Source organism: Myotis brandtii, unplaced genomic scaffold (assembly GCF_000412655.1).
Source record: "Myotis brandtii unplaced genomic scaffold, ASM41265v1 scaffold393, whole genome shotgun sequence".
NCBI classification, from domain to species: domain Eukaryota; kingdom Metazoa; phylum Chordata; class Mammalia; order Chiroptera; family Vespertilionidae; genus Myotis; species Myotis brandtii.
This window is the reverse complement of record NW_005365070.1, coordinates 158,226-178,142: the sequence shown is the minus strand read 5'-3', so window position 1 is coordinate 178,142 and position 19,917 is coordinate 158,226. Positions and strand designations below refer to the sequence as shown.

At 38.7% G+C, this 19,917-nt stretch overlaps 1 protein-coding gene across 2 annotated transcripts in view; it reads left to right on the top strand.

Annotated features, from left to right (window-relative positions):
- The first annotated feature begins 3,269 nt into the window (after positions 1-3,269).
- The window catches only part of FRMD7 (FERM domain containing 7), a 59,507-nt gene continuing 42,859 nt past the window's right edge, over positions 3,270-19,917 (top strand). The window contains exon 1 of one of the 2 annotated variants that reach the window (XM_014545003.1): positions 3,270-3,497. In XM_014545003.1, coding sequence (XP_014400489.1) covers positions 3,441-3,497 — 57 coding nt within the window. In that variant the 5' untranslated portion in view covers positions 3,270-3,440. The remainder of the gene's footprint in view (positions 3,498-19,917) is intronic. The other variant, XM_014545004.1, reaches the window with a different exon arrangement.

Below are 19,917 nucleotides of genomic sequence, written 5' to 3'. Positions count from 1 at the left end.
CACAGGTCATAGCTGGCTATGTAGTCCATGGACAGAGCCTCCAGGACAGTGCAGCCATTCTTGCCCATCACTGTACTGTTTTAGCTCTTGTTGCCAGTTTTGATTATAGGCAGGCATGAGGATAGCCAACACTTGGGGTGTAGGTGGTGGATGGCTTCAGGAAGAGGACAGTCCTGATTGGCACTGTGCTCTCTACCTCTTTGGGGTGGACTGTGTAGATTCTTCCCACACTCATAATATTCTTCCCATAATATTCTTTCAGAACTGGGACAGCTCTTTGGAGGTTGCTATGGCTCTTACTCTAACATTTCATTTAAGTTTTAGCTAAGCCAATTAAGCAAAAGAAAGAATTTAGCATTATAAAAGTTGGAAAAAAAAGAGATAAAACCATCTTTATTCACAAATAATATAATTGTTTTATACCTGGAAACCAAGAATCAAATGAAGAAATACAACATACATTTAAGAAATTTCAGTTAGTGATCAAGATGAATAAATTCAGTAAAGTAGCATGATACAAAGCAAATATCCACAAATCAATTATATTTTTGGAAATATTTTTTATTGAGTTTACAGAGAAAGGAAGGAAGAGAGAAATAAAAAATCAATGAGAGGGGAATCCTCAATCAGCTGCCTCCTGCATGGGGATTGAGCCCCAACCCAGACATGTGCCCTGACTGGTAATCAAACCGGCAACCTCTTGGTGCATGGGTCAATGCTCAACCCCTGAGCCACACCAGCCGTGCAATCAGATGTATTTTTATACACCAATAATGACTTTCAGAAAGAGAAATTAAGAAAAAATCTTATTTACAATTGCATCAAAAAAGTACCTATGAATAAATTGAACCAAGGATGCAAAATATCTGTACTTGAAAATTATAAAGTACTGAAGAAAGAAATTGAAGAAGATGCAAATAAATGTAAGCATATACCATGCTCATGGATAGGAAGAATTAAAATTGTTAAAAGTCCATACTGCCCAAAGCAATCTATAGATTAAATGCTATTCCTATGAAAATACCAATGGTGTATTTTACAGAACTAAAAAAAAAATCCAAAAATTTATATGAAACCACAAAATAAAAACCACCTTAATAACCACAGCAATCTTAAGAAGGAACAAAATTGGAGGTATCATGCTACCTGATATGAAACTATACTACAAGGCCATAGTAATCAAAATAGCATAGAAACAGATATATAGATCAATGGAACTGTATAAAAAGCCCAGAAATAAACCCATTTCTATTGGCCAATTAATTTTGACAAATGGGTCAGGATTATACAATGGGGTAATGACAATCTATTCAATAAATGGTGTTAGTAAAATTGGACAGATACTTGCAAAAAATTAGACTAAATTCTTACACCATATATAAGAATAAACTCAAACGAATTAAAGACTTAAATATAAGACTTGATACCATAAAAATCCTAGAAGAAAACATAAGCAATAAAATCTTGGATATTTCTCTTAGTAATATTTTTTCTAATATATTTCCTGGGGCAAGGGAAACAAAATAAAAAATAAACAAATGGGACTACTTAAAACTAAAAAGTTTCTGCACAGCAAAGGAAATCATCAAGAAAATGAAAAGACAACCCACTGAATGGAAGAACATATTCATCAATGATACATATAAGGGGTTAATATCCAAAATTTATAAAAATAACTTATACAACTCAACACTAAAACAAACAATACAGTCTAAAAATGGGTAAAGGACCTAATTAGACACTTATCCAAAGAGGATGTACAGATGTCCTATAGACATATGAAAAGATTTTCAACCTGGGTATGTGCCCTGACCATGTATCAACCCCAAATTTTAGTGTAGGAGACAACTGAGCCACATTGGCTAAAGGTACCCTGAGATTATTTTCCTCACTTATCAATTGGCAAAAATCCAAAAATTTGATAACACACTCTGTTGATGAACCTAGAGAAAATAGGCACTCTCATACATTGTTGATGGACCTGCATATTGATACAACCCTTGTTATTAGTTTGATAGGTTAGCCATAATAAAGTGCCACAGATTGGGTAGCTTAAACAACAGAAATTTATTTTCTCACAATTATAGAGACTAGAAGTCTCAGATCAAGAAGCCAGTGGGATTGGTTTCTGCTGAGGCCTCTCTTCTTGACTTGTCAGTGGCCATCTTCTCTTCCCTGTATCTTCAAGTGGTCTTCCCTCTATGCATGTCTGTGTTCTAATCTCCTGTACTTATAAGGAAACCAGTTAGATTGGATTAGAGCCTACCCTAATTACTTAATTTCAACTAAATTACCTCTTTATAGACCATATCTCTAAATACAGTCACATTCTGAGTATCTAGGGGTTAGTACTTCAACACATGAGTTTTTGGGGACAAAATTCAACCCATAATAGCCATTATGGAGTGAAATTTAGAAAGAGCTATAAAAATTGCCAATATATACCCTTGATCAGATTTTGCTTCTGGAAATCTATCCTGCAGCTATACTTGTACAAATATAAAATGACATATAGCCAAGGATATTTATTTCAACCTTGTTTATAATAGCAAAAGTTTGGAAACAACCCATGGCCACCAATAGGGGACTATTTGAGTAAACTATGTATCACTAACACAGTGCAAAATTATGCAGTTGTAAAAAGAAATAAGCTCTCCATGCATAGCTAAAGAGAGATCACAATGACATGTGAAGTAAGAAAAGGCACAAAACAGTGTAATAGCATGCTACTTACATCTGAGAAATATATTCACATTTGCTTGTACAGTACCAGCATAAAGAAACACTGAAGGCTAAATAACGACAAAAAAGTGATAAAATTGATTACTGATGAGGTACAATGGGGGGCAGAAGTGGAAATGAGGCTTTTCTATATATTCCTTTTTATAATGTTTTCATTCTAAATTATGTAAATTCAAAAACAAGGACAACTATTATATATAAAGCTTCCTAGTTCAGCCATGAAATTTCTAGTACAATATGAGACTAACTCTGGTCCTTTTACTTTTGAGAATGACTTCTCCCTTTATTGAAGCTTTATCTAGGGTTTTGAAATTGTGCTCTTGTGAAATAAAGGAAACCCCCAGGGGTTGCAAATGCTTTCTCTCTTTCATTTTTTTTATTTTTCTTTGAAAAAAGGGAACTGAGTTTAAGAAGACTAGAGAGAGTCCAGTTGGATTTGTCGTTGACCAAATAGGAGATCACCCAGATGCTATTAATCACCAGCACTCGGCAGCACAAATGCCCTTGGGTGTGCATCACTTCAAGCAAACAGAAGTGTACCCTGCTGACGATGGGGTGCCTGAGTAGGGGTGTGGGTGGGGTTGGGGAACCCGAGCACACTGCACCCAGCTGAGAGTGAGATTCCTTGAGAAAGCCCCTTCCTGTCACAGCACCCACAGCACTCTGAGCCTGCTTGCAGCCCAACAGCCTCTCCGAGAATGCTACATTTAAAAGTGCAATTTTTGGATGATTCCCAGAAGATTTTTGTGGTTGATGTAAGTGGAAATTACATTGCTATTATTCCTTTATTATTCATTCAATAATGGTCATTTGTGGACAGCCCATTTGCCAGCAATGTTATGTCTTCATTAGGACTGAATGACGGAGGTCTGTGGTTTTTAGCTTTGGAAAAAGAAATCTGTATTTAATATTACAATGTAGCTCATGTTTTCCCATTAACTTTTCTTCTAGAACAGGTTCTCTTTTCTCAGGGGATGACAAAAGCAAGTTTTAAAGATATGCTAAATAGTTGTAAAAAGACAAAGAAGCAATAACTTAGTAGTCCTGCCCAAAGAGGTAGTATTGCTCATTGAAATAATTTGCCTATGAGTCTCACCCCATGAACATTTATGGGGAGAAAACTGTGGTTCTGAGGGAAAGGAGAAGGGGAAAGCTACCCTCCTTTTTTGAAGAAAATCTATGGGCTTTGGGGTCAGGGTAGAAGTATGCAGTTGTAATGAGACCTTGGGAAGTAATGACAAGTATGAAAGAGAAAAATAAGATAAGAGACTACTTAGTTTGATTTAGTGCTTGTAGTTCAGGGTTCTTAATATCATTCCTAGCTGCGAGATGATTGCATACAATTATACCTCATCTCTTCAAGAAAGAACAAATGTATTAAACGTATCATTTGGGACTCATCTTTCAATATAGTATGATATGTACATTTTGATGTCGGGTTTTATGTATGAGCATTTTGAAATCTATAATTTTATTGGAAGAAGAATGCAATTTGCTCTCATATTTACATTAGCTACTAACAAAGAACAAAGAGCTCATTTTCTTTTAAATTCATACAAAATGCTGGTTGTTTTCTTTTATACATAAACTAACAACTGCTGTTGGGTGTGCGGGTAACCCCTTTTTCAAATGAGTGTTTCATTTTGATTTGAATAATGTGCTTTGCGGGTGATGACTTCATGGCTTCAGATGCTGTTTTGCTGTCTCTTCCTTTCATTTTTATTTGCAAATGGCAGTTTAGTTCCACAAACCTGAATGATTTGTTTTTGTAGCAAATAGCTTCCATTAGAGGTATGAAGCATTTCCTATTTTTTTTCTTGGAACTATATTTAAGGAGTGGAAAATGTCTTTTGAGTAGTTTATCCATTTGCAGGCTGGTGGTGTATATTCATAGTGCTCCAGTACCTGAGTTAGTGAGCTGGGTATTCAAAAGACATTGCTTTAGGCTACACTTTTAATAGACATTTCAAGCAACTCAAAAAGGAATCTTTGACAAAAAGTGACAGAAGGGCTTTCTGAATGTGGAGTTCAAATTCAGATCCAATTAAATGTGGGAGGGGGTGAGTATAGTACCATAGCTTCACAAAATTTTCCTTCTGAGGAGCTGATTCCAGCAACTTGAATCCAGTATGATTTGGCTTCAAGTCAGATTGTTTCTTTCCAGCTGCAGCACATTGTGTTCCTTGGGAAGATAATGGGAGAGATTACCCAGCAATTCGGGTGTCACAGCATCTGATTCCTTTTGCTCTATAGAAGGCTACTTCTGTAAGTAGCAATCATGGTGTTACTGAGAGTGGCAATAGCATTAACTGTAGTCCCATGAGAAGCTTTCTCCTGAGAGGAAAGGAACCTTAAGTTAGCAGCCAATTATACAGCAGTATCTTCTCTTCTTTATTTTTTTTAAAGATATTTTTATTGATTTTTTACAGAGAAGAGGGGAGAGGGATAGAGAGTTAGAAACATCAATGAGAGAGAAACATCGATCAGCTGCCTCCTGCACACCCCCTACTGGGGATGTGCCCACAACCAAGGTACATGCCCTTGACCGGAATCGAACCTGGGACCTTTCAGTCTGTAGGCCGACGCTCTATCCACTGAGCCAAGCCGGTTAGGGCAGTATCTTCTCTTCTTAACAATAGACTGATGATGATGATGTCAGCAGTATTAGTGAGTAACAAATGAATAACACTTTAACATTTACAAAGTAATCTCAGATCCATTAGTTCGTTTGATCCTTCATTCTACCCTGTGAGTGAAGGTAGGAAAAAATTAATCTTTTCCCATTTTGCAAATAAAGAGATAGGTACTCAGGGAGCTTAAGTGGCTGTGTAGGATTACACAGCGTATAAATGCAAAGCAATCCAGAACTCACCCCACTATTCAATACACAGTTGTATCCAGAAGTCTCATCTGTCAATAGCCTTTTAGTCCTATAATGTTGCTCATGCACATTATTTATTTTCTGTTGCTCTCAAAAGGCAAATAATTTGGCATACAGTGAGTCTTTGGTGACTGGTGTGTTCTGAGGAGCAATGTGAGAAAGTGGTTCTTAAAGAGGTTAGGGAGAACATGGCATGAATCTTTTCACTGATTCAAAAGCTTAAAAAACAACCTAAACATTTCCTCTTTTATTAGTACTCATCTCTTAACCAGGATGAAGAAATGCTTGGAACCATAATGGAGAGAATCATTAGCAGCTAGGGAAGGTCACATGGAGGGGCTTTTTATACCAAAATTGACTGATATCTCAAGAGGCATGGATCAGTCTCAGGGAGAATTATTCTTCAAGATAAGATTTAAAAAACACAATTGGCTGCATAGGGAGAAATAATGGTGTCTTGGGCATTGGTGTTGATTTTACAGAAAGTACTGTAGTAGAAATATGAAAAGAACACATGATCAGATAGAATAATGTCTCTTGGGTAAGGCTAATTGGCATCCAGAATGCTTTATTCTACCCTCACTAGCAATTTCTTGGTGAATTTGATGGTGTCCAAGATCTGGCTCGGGCCTACAGAATCAGAAGCCTGATTTGTCAGCACTCCACAAGAACTGAAGTCTGAGACTGTTATTTAAAATCAGGGTGTCAGTGTCACCACTTACAGTGGGAATGGGGACACTAAGGTCCTCTCATCAGTTACATCAAATACCAAGTGTCAGAAAAGTCAGATTTAAAGGAATTAAACATCTGATTCTAATATTTGATGGCCTAATAATCATCCATCTCCACAAAGGCCCTATCATTCAGACCTTTTAGTCATTCATTCATTTCGTTATTTTGTTAACAAATTATTATCGAGATCATAATATGTTCCAGGCCCTGTTTTGGGCACATTATACTCTACCATATAAGTAGGTAAAGTTCTAGAGCAAGGCCACACTCTCGACTGGCAGTGCTGGCTTTTTGCTACCAACTATGGCTTCAGTGATTCATTTTCTCCTCATTGCATGATTGAAAACCTCCCTTTGTTATTGACCTATTTTAACTTGTTAATGCCTTAAATTAGATTACTTGGAAGAGTGGTTGGCCACAGACACATTCTGATTTTTTGAAGCTTCTTTGAGTATCTATGTACAGAGGCACTGTGTGCTAATTTTACAGATGAACTCTGAGAATATTTTTCAACCTTTTCTTTTCTGATTTTCCAAAAGTATTTGGGAAATGCAGGGTAGATATGGAACTTCAAAATTGCTGAAATGTGCCTACTAGACTGTAATCCAATGAAAAAATGTATTTAGTAAAAACCTCATTTTATTTTTCAAGCTCTCATATTGAAGGAACTTGATTTTTGTTAAATATCAACATCATATCTAGTATGGCACTAATCATGGACTTCATATACTTAGATAATCAAGGTGGGCTCTCTAGAATGATGATGGGAGTGGGTAAGCAGAAGGAGAAATGGAATAAGGTAATGCTTTAAATAATAATTGCAGATTTTAGCCCTGGCTGGTGTGGCTCAGTTGCTTGGGCATAGTCCCATGCACTGAGAGGTCGCCAGTTCATTTTCCTGTTAGGGTACATCCCCAGGCTGTGGCTTGATCCCCACTATGGGTCATGCAGGAGGTGTGATGATTCTTGATGTTTCTCTCTCATCAATATTTCTCTCCTTAAAAAAATCAATAAAATAAATTTTAAAAATAATTGCAGATTTAAATGTAAATTCAGTTTTGTCTCTTTATTATGGAGATTGGAATTTTCTTGACTAAAAGAAACGGAGGAAAGATCAAATCTAAGGCATTCTCAGCTCTTAGAAATAGTAGAGGTCAGGTTTCTAGCTTGACTATGATTCTTCCTAATATGCACACATACCAGTAACAGTAATGAATGTCCTTGATGGATGACCTTTTTTTCTAAAGCCTGGACTGTTTGCTTATCTCGAGTATATATGGAGAGTTTTCAAAACCAATAATCCCATCAATATATTTGACACAGTTATGTCTGCTATTCCCCCTGCCTGCGGCAGTGCTGTATTTGGAGAAGCATAGTGGAGGTGAAGAACAGCTTTGTTTGTGAATTTTCCCCAAACGTAATTCACTTTGATGGTTTATGGAGCCTAAAGTCAAAATAAGAGGTTCGAAACATCTCAAATCTTACCTTTACCTGATTGCTAAGTGACTGTATTGTTAATCACAGCAGGTACCTGGTGGCTTACTCAGGGAGAATATAGTGGGTCAGCTTACCTCATTTCTTTAAGAGCAAGCCCATCATAAAGGCCACCAGGCAACAATTTCTGAAAGAGGCAGAGGGCAGGCAGTACCAGGACTGAGAACTATTCAAGATAAATAACAAAGCAAAGAATGCCTACTGATTGTTTTTAATTGGTAGTGTGGTATTTACCCTCGGATGATAAGGGATCTTTTGTAATTTTGTCAGTGATGAAAAGATACCTCTCCCCTTCATAAGGAAAAGCTGTCCCAACTCCAATGAGATGGAATATTTTTGTGTAGTGGAATGTTCCTGGACTTGGGGCTACAAATACTGAGCCATTTTAGTGTTGTAACCTTGAACCAGTCACTTACTCTCTTAGCTTCCTGAGTTGTTGTGAGGGGAAATATAAATGATATAATGTATATTTAGAGTCTGATAATGTAGGATAAATTTGTACCACTTACAAGCTGTGTGGCCTTGGGCAAGTCACTTAGCATATCTGAGACTTAGTTTTGTCAACTCTAAAAACTTGGACCTTATGGGTGGTGGGCACACTGTGCAATATACAGATCTTGTAACATAGAACTCCACACCTGAACTTTATCTGATCATGTTGGCCAATGTTACCCCAATAAATTTAAATAAACAAACAAACAAACAAATAAATAAATAAATAAATACAAACTTGGACTTGAAGTGTCAGGAAAAATTTTCCAAATAATAAACAATTTAAGTTCCTGAGTGGGAGCTAAGGAGATAAAGAGTGAGAACTAGAGAGTGTTGAGGGATTTATGGTGGTCTACACAAAGGAAAAATTAAAGGCCAATATGAAAAAGAGAACATGTCCTTTCAAGGAAAAAAAAGGTCAATCTGAGTGAATAGTGGAGTGTTGAAAAGAAGATGGAGAGTAGCTGTAAATTAAGACGAAGTACAGATATGGGAAAATTGGACAGATACATGCAAAAAAAATGAAATGACCACCAACTTATACCATACACAAGAATAAACTTAAAATGGATAAAAGACTTAAATGTAAGTTGTGAAACCAGAAAAATTCTTAAAGTAAACATAGGCAGCAAAATCTCAGACATCTCTCATAGCAATATGTTTGTGGATACATCTCCTAGGCCAAGGGAAACTAAGGAGAAAATAAACAAATGGGACTACATCAAAATAAAAAGCTTCTACACAGCAAAAGAAAGCATCAACAAAATGAAAAGGAAGCTCACTATATGGGGGAACATCTTTGGCAATGATACATCTGATAAAAGGTTAATATCTGAAATATATAAGGAACTCATACAACTTAACAAAGGGAAAACAAACAATTCAATTAAAAAATGGGCAAAGGACCTAAATAGACAGTTCTCCAAAGTGGACAGACAGAAGGCCAAGAGACATATGAAAAAATGCTCAAAGTCACTGATCATCAGAGAGATGCAAATTAAAATGACAGTATGAGGTATCACTTCACATCTGTCAGAATTTCTACCATCAACAAATCAATAAATGACAAGTGGTGATGAGGAGGTGGAGAAAAGGGACCCCTAGTACACTGCTGGTGGGAATGCAGACTGGTGCAGTCATTATGGAAAACAGTATGGAGTTTCCTCAAAAAATTAAATATGGAACTTCCATTTGACCCAGTGATCCCACTTCTAGGAATATATCCTAAGAGACCCAAAACACCGATCAGAAAGAATATATACACCCCTATGTTCATAGCAGTGCAATTTATAATAGCTAAGATCTGGAAACAGCCCAAGTGCCCATCAGTAGATGAGTGGATAAGAAAGCTGTGGTACATTTACACCATGGAATACTATGCAATAGTAAAAAAGAAGGATCTCTTACCCTTTGAGACAGCATGGAAGGACCTGAAGAGTATGATGCTAAGTGAAATAAGCCCAGAGAAAGACAAGCATCACATGATCTCACTCATATGTGGAATCTAATGAACAAAATAGATCCAGAGACATAGAAGCATGGAACAGACTGTTGAATCTCAGAGGGAAGAAAGGGATGGGTGGATGGGTGGGTGTGAAGAGATCAACTAAAGAACTTGTATGCATATATGCATAACCCATAGACACAGAAAATAGGGTGGTAAAGGCCTGAGGTGGGGAGCGGGGGTGGGCTAGAAGGGGTCAATGGGGGAAAGGGGACATATGTAATACTTTCAACAATAAAGATTTTTTTTAAGATGAAGCACAGCAAGCCATGTGGTTTATATTCTGAAAGTGATAGAGAATCACTTGATAATTTAAGAAGCTAAAATTGTGGATATTAGCATGTGCTTACTAATTAATTTATGCATTCATTTGCTTAGCCAATATTTAATAAAATGTGTTCTAAGTGTTGGAGATGCCAGGTAGAAACTGAATAATAGCCTCAAGTTCAGAGGCTCCAATTTTAGATAATCAACCTATGTCCTAAAAAGGACATAGGAAAAAATGCTCAAACATCAATATTCCAACCTGAAAGTGAATGGTGGAGACAGACAGGCTTTATGCAACAGATGATAATAAAAAGTAGAATTTCTAGATGCATTTGATCCTGGTCTACATATGGAAGATGAATGAGAGGAATCTAGATGACCTTCAGATTTCTGGCTTAGGTGACTGGATGGTGGCCCCCTTTCACCAAGACAGAGAACAGAATAAAAGTAGTAAGTTTAAGATGGGCAATATGAGTTTTGTATTGGACTTATAGATTATCAAAAAAGAAACATGTCTAGATTGGGCAGAGCTGCGTTCTAGTCCAAGCTCCAACAATTTTAAGTTGTGAAACCTCATGTGAGTCACTTCACCTCTCTGAGCCAGTGCCCTTATCACTAAAACTAGAGGCTTGGTGCATGAAGTTCAGACATCCCTCTCACAATCCGAGACTGCTGGCTCCTAACTGCTCACCTGTCTACTTGCCAGATAGCCCCTAACCACTTCTGCCTGCCAGCCAGATCGCTCCCTAACTGCTCCCCTGCAGGCCTGATTGATACCTAACTGCTCGCTGCTGGCCCAATCGCCACCAACAGCCCTACCCTGCCAGCCTGATCACCCCCAACTGCCATCCCCTGCTGGCCCAATGGTCCTCAACTGCCCTCTCCTGCCAGCCTGATCACCCCCACCTGCCCCCCCTGCTGGCCTGCTGGCCCCCAACTGCCCTCCCTTGCAGGCCTGGTCACTGCCAACTGCCCTCCCCTGTCAGCCTGGTTGCCCCTAACTGCCCTCCCCTGCTGGCCTGATCACCCCCAACTGCCTTCCCTGCAGGCCCTGATCAGCCCCAACTGCCCTCCTCTGCAGGCCTGGTAGCCCCCAACTGCCCTCCCCTGCAGGCCTGGTCACCCTCAACTACCCTCCCCTGCTGGCCTGGTCACCCCCAACTGCCCTCCCTCCTGGCCTGATCTCGCCCCCAACTGCTGTCCCCTGCCAGCCTGATGGCCCTCAACTGCCTTCCCCTGCTGGCCTGATCACCCACAACTGCCCTACCATGCTAGCCTGATGGCCCCCAACTGCCTTCCCCTGCTGGCCCGATTGCCCCTAACTGCCCTCCCCTGCCAGCCCAATCACCCCAAACTTCCCTCCCCTGCAGGCCTGGTCACCCCCAACTGCCCTCCCCTGCCAGCCATCTTGTGGTGGTCATCTTGTGGTGGCCATCTTGTGAGATGACATGAGATGCCACCTAGGCTTTTATTATATAGGATAAGGATAATCACAGCACCTATCTCACGAAGTCATTATGAATATAAATGAAATTCCAGAAGTAAAGTTTCTGATGCAAAATAAGTGCTCAAACCATGTTAATTCCTCCCTTCCTTGCTTAGACCTCTTTATTTCTCTGGTTTGCAAATCAATATAGAATGACCTTTCACCCTCAACCTGGAGTTTTTTTGATAAGCTTAATTTTGCCACCCACCTCCAGGCAATAGAACTTTGTTTCCTCAGGTCTCCACTTCCTCTTGGGTTTCCCAAGGTTAATTTATCCTGCCTTTCTGAGTGGTTTTCCTTTGCTTAGTCAATAGTCCCAGGGGATTTGTTCTTCTCCTGGAGTCATTAATCCTGGGAGGGTTCATAAAAGCTGTCTAGAGTTACCTAAAATAATGTTGGGCTTCCTTAAGGAAGCTGATGGAAATAGCCAAACCCTTTGTGATTTAACTACATTTTAAATTAATCTGTGGTTAGTTTCTTAATCCCTTTCACTTTTTTCATCCACCCCCCCCCACTTACCTGGGATATAAAGTACAGCATAGGGAATATAATCAATAATATTATAATAATTATGTATGATGTCAGATAGGTAGTAGCCTTGTCGGGTGATTAATTCATAAGGTATATAAATGTCTAATCATTATATTGTATACCTGAAACTAATATAATATTATATGTCAACTGTAATTATAAAATTAATTTTAAAAAATTAAAAACAAAAAGCTTAAGAAAATTGCTCTGTGGTAACTACTCTTAGTAATGCTAACACAGTTCATAACAATGGTAACAACAATACTACTAACTAATAATATCAATAGCCTATGTTCCAGATATATTTTGCATACCCTATCTCATGTAATGTTCACACACACAAAAATGATTGTCACTATCTAGGTTATTTATATAACCTCTCTGTGCCTTGGGTTTTGTCATCTGTAAAATGAGGATAATGTTAATGCCCACTACATAGAATCATTACAAAGGTTGAATGAATTAATATATCTAAAACACTTAGAACAATAGCATAAAAATATTTTCTACATGAATACCCCATAAAATTTGGCTCCAGCTCTAACCGGTTTGGCTCAGTGGATAGAGCATTGGCCTGCGGACTGAAGGGTCCCAGGTTTGATTCCGGTCAAGGTCATACGGGCACATCCCCAGTGGGGGTTGTGCAGGAGGCAGCTGATCGATGTTTCTCTCTCATCGATGTTTCTAACTCTCTATCCCTCTCCCTTCCTCTCTGTAAAAAAAATCAATAAAATATATTTTTAAAAAATTGGCTCCAAATTTAGATGGTAAATATGTCCTAATACTCTTGTCTACACAGCAATATACAAGTGAATAAGGCCAGGAATATTATTGCTATCTTTATTTTACAGGCATGTAAACTGAGGTACAGAGAGGTTGACTTATCCAAGGTAGCATTGCTATTTAAGTTAATGAGTGATCTGGGGTTCAAGCCCCATTTGAGCTTCAAAACCCTGGCTGGTTGTTGGTTAGGTAATAGACTTATGACTCAGGTGGGATTGCTGTATGTGTTTGTTGTAAAGCTTCCTGGTTTTCCAGGACTTCTTGATGTATCTTCTAGTTGCAAGCAGCTGGTCCCATCCAAAGGTGCTCAATCAACTTTTGATGACAGGCTGACCAACAGACTGACCATAACAACTCATCACCACTCCCGTGCCTGTACAAGAAAAACTCAATTGATGAAGCTTCTAAACCATGTTAGGAAAATCATCCTGGAATCATAATGTCCCACCCTAGCCAATGTAGGCTATTTCTTTGCCAGGGATTTATTTGTCATTGCCAGGGATTTATTTGCCAGCTGCTATGATGAATGTCTTTGTTTAAACTACTGAGTTTGCTTTGCTCCTTGTAGCCTAAGGTTTGTTGATTCAGAGAATAAATTGAATTGAAAAAGAAAGTGCTTGTGCTTTATAGGCCCAAGGCCAGGCTGAGCAGTGGCCAAGGGTGGTTTAGGTGCCCTCTCTTCCACCCCTCTAGGTCCCCCGTATCCTCTGCTGTCACCTGGCTGCCAGGCTTCCCTCCTGATATTAGAGCTCAAAGGAAAGGCCTGGACTCAAGCTTTCCCACCCACACCCTTCCCTTGGCCCTTCCCATTCCCACAGCTGAAAGGAGGAGGGAACCTGAACCCAACATTTAAGGCACTGGGGTGGGGATTGGGAAACTGTCTTTGGAGTTGGGTGGTTGGTAGTTGGGTGTTTGTTCAAGAATCCACTGGTGGGAATCTCTATGAAGAGTTTCCGTTAGTTGGGGCCTTGACACTCCTTTTTTCATCACAGTGCAGAGCTCCATCTGCTGCCTGGACACTGGGAAGGACTAGTTGAAGCTAGAGCTCTCAACAGAAGTTCTGAGTGAAACTTGCTAAAGGTCAATGTTCTTCTGAATTCTATAATAGTTTCTCTCTTTCCTTTACTAGTAAATGCCATTTACCCTGTATTCACATCATTGTTTGACCTGTTAGTTTTAACTGGTGCTTTAAGACACGAGGTTGTTAATTGCAACTGAGAGACTGAGAAATTCTTCAAATTGAATGAACTGAGTCCAATCCCTTGAGTTCAAAAGGGTATGGCCTGAAGGGAAGAACCACTTGGGAGGTGGCCAGAATGCCCCAGCAATTTCCTAAAAGAACCAGGAGCCTACCATTCCAGCAGCAGAGAGAGCAGTACTGGCCTTTGTGATAGTAGGTGCCACTAAGCAGTTTTGTGCCAGACTCTCAGAACTGAAAAAACGTTTGGTTAGACCAGTTTTACTCTGAGAGATTCACCCTTAATAGACTGTTTGCACCACAGGAGGTAGTGGGGAACTGGCCAATGAGGTGCCAGAGAAAGGCACCACTAGGGAGATCTGCTGAAGGCTGCAAAGCTCAGGAAAAAATGGAAAGTGACAGAGGGGCCACTTCCCTGGGGGGTTTTAGAAGTCTCTATTGTATAGCTGGTCTGTTCACAACATGGCTGTTGTGCAAAACCTCCAACTGTTAACCCCAAAGAATCTTATTCCAGCCCTCTTTCCTATATTCCCTCTTCCTCTTTACCCACTTCCTCATTCCTTTCTGGGTCCAAGGTGTGAGGCTAGAGAGGGGTGGTCTGTCTGGGTGAGTTGACCTCAGGCCCTGGAAGCACTTAGGCATGGCACCTCACCACTAATAGCTGGTCTGTGCTGTCTTAAACAAAAGGTACTTTGTCCTCTGAGATTCCATCTACAGTGGTGGAATTTACTTTCAACAAACTTAAACAAAGACAAACGTTCTACAGAATTTTATACTCAGAACATTTTAAGTGATTGCAAGAGATCTGTCACAAATTTACTATCACTTACCTTTTATGCTATGAGATATTTTCTGAACAAACATTGTTCTAGGAATTTCCACTTGCATTATTTCATATAATCATTAGTTGATAAGTTTTTCAAATAGGTATGATTATTCTATTTCATTCATTCATCACTCATTTAACAAATTCCTATGAGCCCTCACTGCTTCCATGCACAGTGGTAGCTACTGAGGATGCAGAGAAAAATAAGAAATAGTATCTGATCTCAAAGACCTCCTAGTCTAGTAGAATTAAAAACTGAAACAGGTATGTACACTAAAGTGTGATTTATACAAATGACAGTGACAAGAACAGTTTTTTAATAGAAAAACAAAGGAGGAGCACCAAACCTAGATTGAAGTGTGTATGTGGAGGGAATGATCAGACAGGTTTTCTTGAGGGGGATAATGTCTAACCTGAATCCTAATGACCAATACTAATTACTTACGTTTTTAAATATTTTTTATTGATATTTAGAGAGAAAGAGGAAGGGAAAGGGAGAGAGAAACATTGATGTGAGATTGGAACATCAATTGGCTGCCTCCTGTTGGAAGTGAAAATTGAGGGGAGAGAATGCTATGAGAGTGGTGAGACAATGTGAGATGAACTAGAAGATACAAGCATGGGCCAAGTCATAAAAGGAATTTTTCATATGAAGAAATCAAGGTTCAGCAAGGTTAAATATGAACCCACAGTCATACAACTGCCAGGAATTAAAAGTACATGTATTGACTCCAGAGCCCAAACTATTTCCTCATACAGTCTACTACCTTTAAACTTCTGATACCCAGTAGGAAGTTTGGGTTCATAAAATCCTTTCACAGCTTCACCAAACAAGGGCAACCATTGTCATAAATCTTGTCCAGAATTTGCATTTGTATTTCAGTATTTAAATAAAATTTTACACAAAAATATTTTAGTATTTAATTGAAAGTCTTAAATAAAAATAGGACAAACAACCAACAATGCAACCTAAATGAGATGGGGAATTCAATTTCTGGAAAACCATTGTTTAAGGAAATGATTAAGATTGTGTATAAAGATGGATATACATCTTTGTGTGTTGTCTACCTTAGTGTTTTTTTGCAATAACTAAAAGAAGAATATAATTTACATATTTAACAAGGTGGTCTCCTATACAGTAACTAATGGTTATATTAATAATACAACACTACGTTTTTTAAAAATTTGGTCACCAAAAAGTGTTGCATCACGTGTATTATGAATTATCCAAAAAGCTTTATCCTAAGGTTCTAATACTGTCTTGTTTCTTGATGGATGGGATTATAAGCACTTTATTTCTTTCTGCTTGCTTTTCTGTTTCTTTTTTACCCTGATTTTTAAATGAGCATATTTTGCTTTCTGAATGAGGAAAAAAACCCCTCAAAAACAAAACAATGAAAAAAAACCTTCATTTAAAAAATGGTTGCTATATAATTTTTATTTTCTACATAAGCAATCAAAATAGGTAACTCCTCACAAAATGGCAGAGCCAGACATTTCAATCTGCTCACAGCCACATTATATGATCTGTGAGGGCTCCAGGCATCTACCCCAAAATATCAACCCCATTGTCCACTAGCCCACAATTACTATTCAATTCATTTCCAAGGTAAATAGTAATGATAATAGCTAATATATCAAAAGAAAGTTTATTATGTTGTAGGCACTATTATAAGTATTTTACATGTATTAATTTATTGAAATCCTCGGTGAAGTAAGGGCTATCAATATCCCCATTTGAGTGTGCAATAAATTGGATAGAGATGTGAAGCAATTTGCCCAAAGTCACAGAATCATGAGTGATAGAAATAGAATTTCAATGGGGCAGTCTGGGTTAAGAGGCCATGCACTTAACTACTATATTTGTTCTTTAAGTCTTGTCTTTTAAGAACCTCTGTGTTGGAGTTACCTCGGCATCATTTCACATCTTAAGCAGTTAGCTCTTGTGTGTGTTGGGAGTAGTGATATAGAAAACAAGGTCAGCAGTTTCAGGGAAGAACTGACTTGGGGTAAACAGGACCTATAAGAGCTGTTAGGGAGCTTTCATGGGACAGTTGGACAATGGAAACAGTTCAGAGGAATGAGTAGGATTAGAAAGATAAGATATAGTACGTCTGAGAATTGCATGGGTTCAATATCAGGGAGTGATTATAAATCCAAAAGGACACAGTGGATTCTCTTCATTCAGTAAAGTCAGTGACTGTCTATAATATAGTCAGCGCTTTACTTGAAACATAGTAGATGCTCAATAACTATCTGTTGAAGCAATGAAAGAATGAATTCTCTTCTTGTTCTCAGCTGCCAGGCAGCTAATCCCTGCTCCAACAAGTTAGCTGATAAAATGCCAGTTAGCTAATAAAACATTCTAGGAAGTCAAATATTGAGTCAGATGGGATGTAAACTTACCCTGGACGAGCCCTGCACCCATGTAAAACTGTGTGGTCACAGTAAGCCCTCACTAACTGTTTGAAATAGTATTACCAGAGATGAGAAATGCTCTGACTCAGGCTCCCCCAAAGTTCGACAAAGGAGAGGTTGTCTCTACTCCCACTAGCTTACAAAGGCTCCCCAAGTGTGTCTGTGGATACCACCAGGAACATGTTGTTTGTTTGTTTCTGCATTTGGAGGACTGTGCATTAGACCCTCCTAAACTGGGACAAGCAAATGTCAAATTCAACATTCAGAAGGGAGAAATATATTTGATTTTGATTTCTAAATGGTAGTGAGTCAGCCTAACTAAATCTTTATGCACAAATAATTCCATCTAAGCAATTAAGGGAGAAAGATATTAGAAAAGCTTGAATTGAGAGTTGGCACAACTTTAAGACACAAAGGTTAATATCTCTTGGGACCCAATATCCCACTAAAGGTTGCTAATAAGTAACAATTCTTGCTACTATTCTCTTCTCAAGTGCCCACAAATCTACATTTTTCAAGTTAAACCATGCTTTCGTTTTCTTTCTTGTACATTAGAATTTTAGATGTGCAGTATTCTAAAAATATGTGAAATAATTTTTTCTGGGTTTGGCTGTCCTTATCATTGGGTACAGTTAGAAAATACCAGAAAACTATTTTGAGTTATGTTGTAGACCCTAACAATAGATCTGAGATATTGAAATAGCCCTGAGGAGGATGATGACAGAGGTCTGAAAACCTGGGATCAACCCAGACTAGGCCAGAGAAGACTATGTAACTCCTAGACATTGGGTTGTAGAGAGGGCCCAGGCCACCTCAAGGCCCGAATGTGTGAGTTATCATTCAGAACGTTGATGGCTATATGCCAGGGTAAACTAGAGGGAAAGGGGTGGAAAGTTGCAAACAGGCCTGGGAATTAAGTTATAGTAAGCCACAGGTTAAGCAAATCTTCATGAAGCCCCTACTGTGTATACAACTTAGGTAGAGATCCACCAAGGGGAGAGCAGAGCTTAGTGGAGCCCAGCTGGCTGCGTTATAGGTCTAAGTCAGCACCAAACAGCCGGAACCCAAGTGAAAAGACTAAGTGAATAAGGGTCAGAAAGTCAGGTAGAAGTCTGGGTAAGAAAAGAGGAATGAGACCTGACTGGTTTGGCTCAGTGGATAGATCGTCAGCCTGCAGACTCAAGGGTCCCAGGATCGATTCCAGTCAAGGGCATGTACCTTAGTTGAGGGCACATACCCAGTAGGGAGTGTGCAGGAGGCAACTGATTGATGTTTCTCTCTCATCGATGTTTCTAACTCTCTATCCCTCTCCCATCTTCTCTGTAAAAAAATCAATAAAATATATTTAAAAAAAGAAAAGAGGAATGAAAGAACAGGTGCCAAGTGACTTCTGCAAGGGTACGAAGACTAAGAGAGGAGTCCCTTACAGGATTCTTGCTGCAGGGCAGAGCTGGTCCCTTAGTGTTAGTCCACAAGCAAGCACACTTGGCTGGGGAAGGGGACACTCTGTGACAGAGTGATAAGCTCACAAAACCTTTCATTTTGTGAATCAATTAGAAGCCCTTAGAAGTTCATCATTGTTCTTATTTTTTGAAACTTTCAAATGTAGCTTCAATATATGATAGAACATAATTCATTATTGAAAGATCAGAAAATTCTACCAAAGAGATCAAAGAAGAAATAAAAAGCATCATGGCAACAAATGACAATGAAAACACAACAATCCAAAATCTATGGGACACAGCAAAAGCAGTCTTGAGAGGGAAGTTCACAGCTCTGCAGGCCTATCTCAAAAAACAAGAAAAGATGGCAATAAATTATCAAACCCTACAAGTCAAAGAGTTAGAAAGAGAACCACAAGAAAAGCCCAGTGTAAGCAGAAGGAAGGAAATAATAAAGATCAGAGTGGAGATAAATGACATAGAGACAAAACAAACAAACAAACAAACAAAAAAACAACAACAATACAAAAGATCAACAAAACCAAGAGCTGGTTCTTTGAAAGGATAAACAAGATTGATGAACCTCTAGCCAGGCTCATCAAGAAGCAAAGAGAGAGGACACAAAATCAGAAATGAAAGAGGCTAAGTAACAACCAATCCCACAGAAATACAAATGATTATGAAAAAATACTATGAACATCTCTATTCCAACAAAATGGACAACCTAGATGAAATAGACATATTCTTAGAAAAATACAAACTCCCAAAACTCAATCAAAAAGAATAAAAAACCTGAATAGACTGATAACTACCAAAGAAATTGAAGCAGCAATAAAAAATCTTCCAGCAAACAAAAGCCCTGGTCCAGATGGCTTTACAGGGGAGTTCTACCAAGCATTCAAAGAACTAAAACCTATCCTCCTCAGACTATTCCAAAAAATTCAAGAGGAAGGCACACTTCCAAGCTCTTTCTATGAAGCCAGCATTACCCTAATTCCAAAACCAGATAAAGACATCACAAAAAAGAGAACTACAGGCGAATATACTGGATTAACATAGATGCTAAATTTATCAACAAAATTCTAGCAAATCAGATTCAGCATTACATTAGAAAGATCATA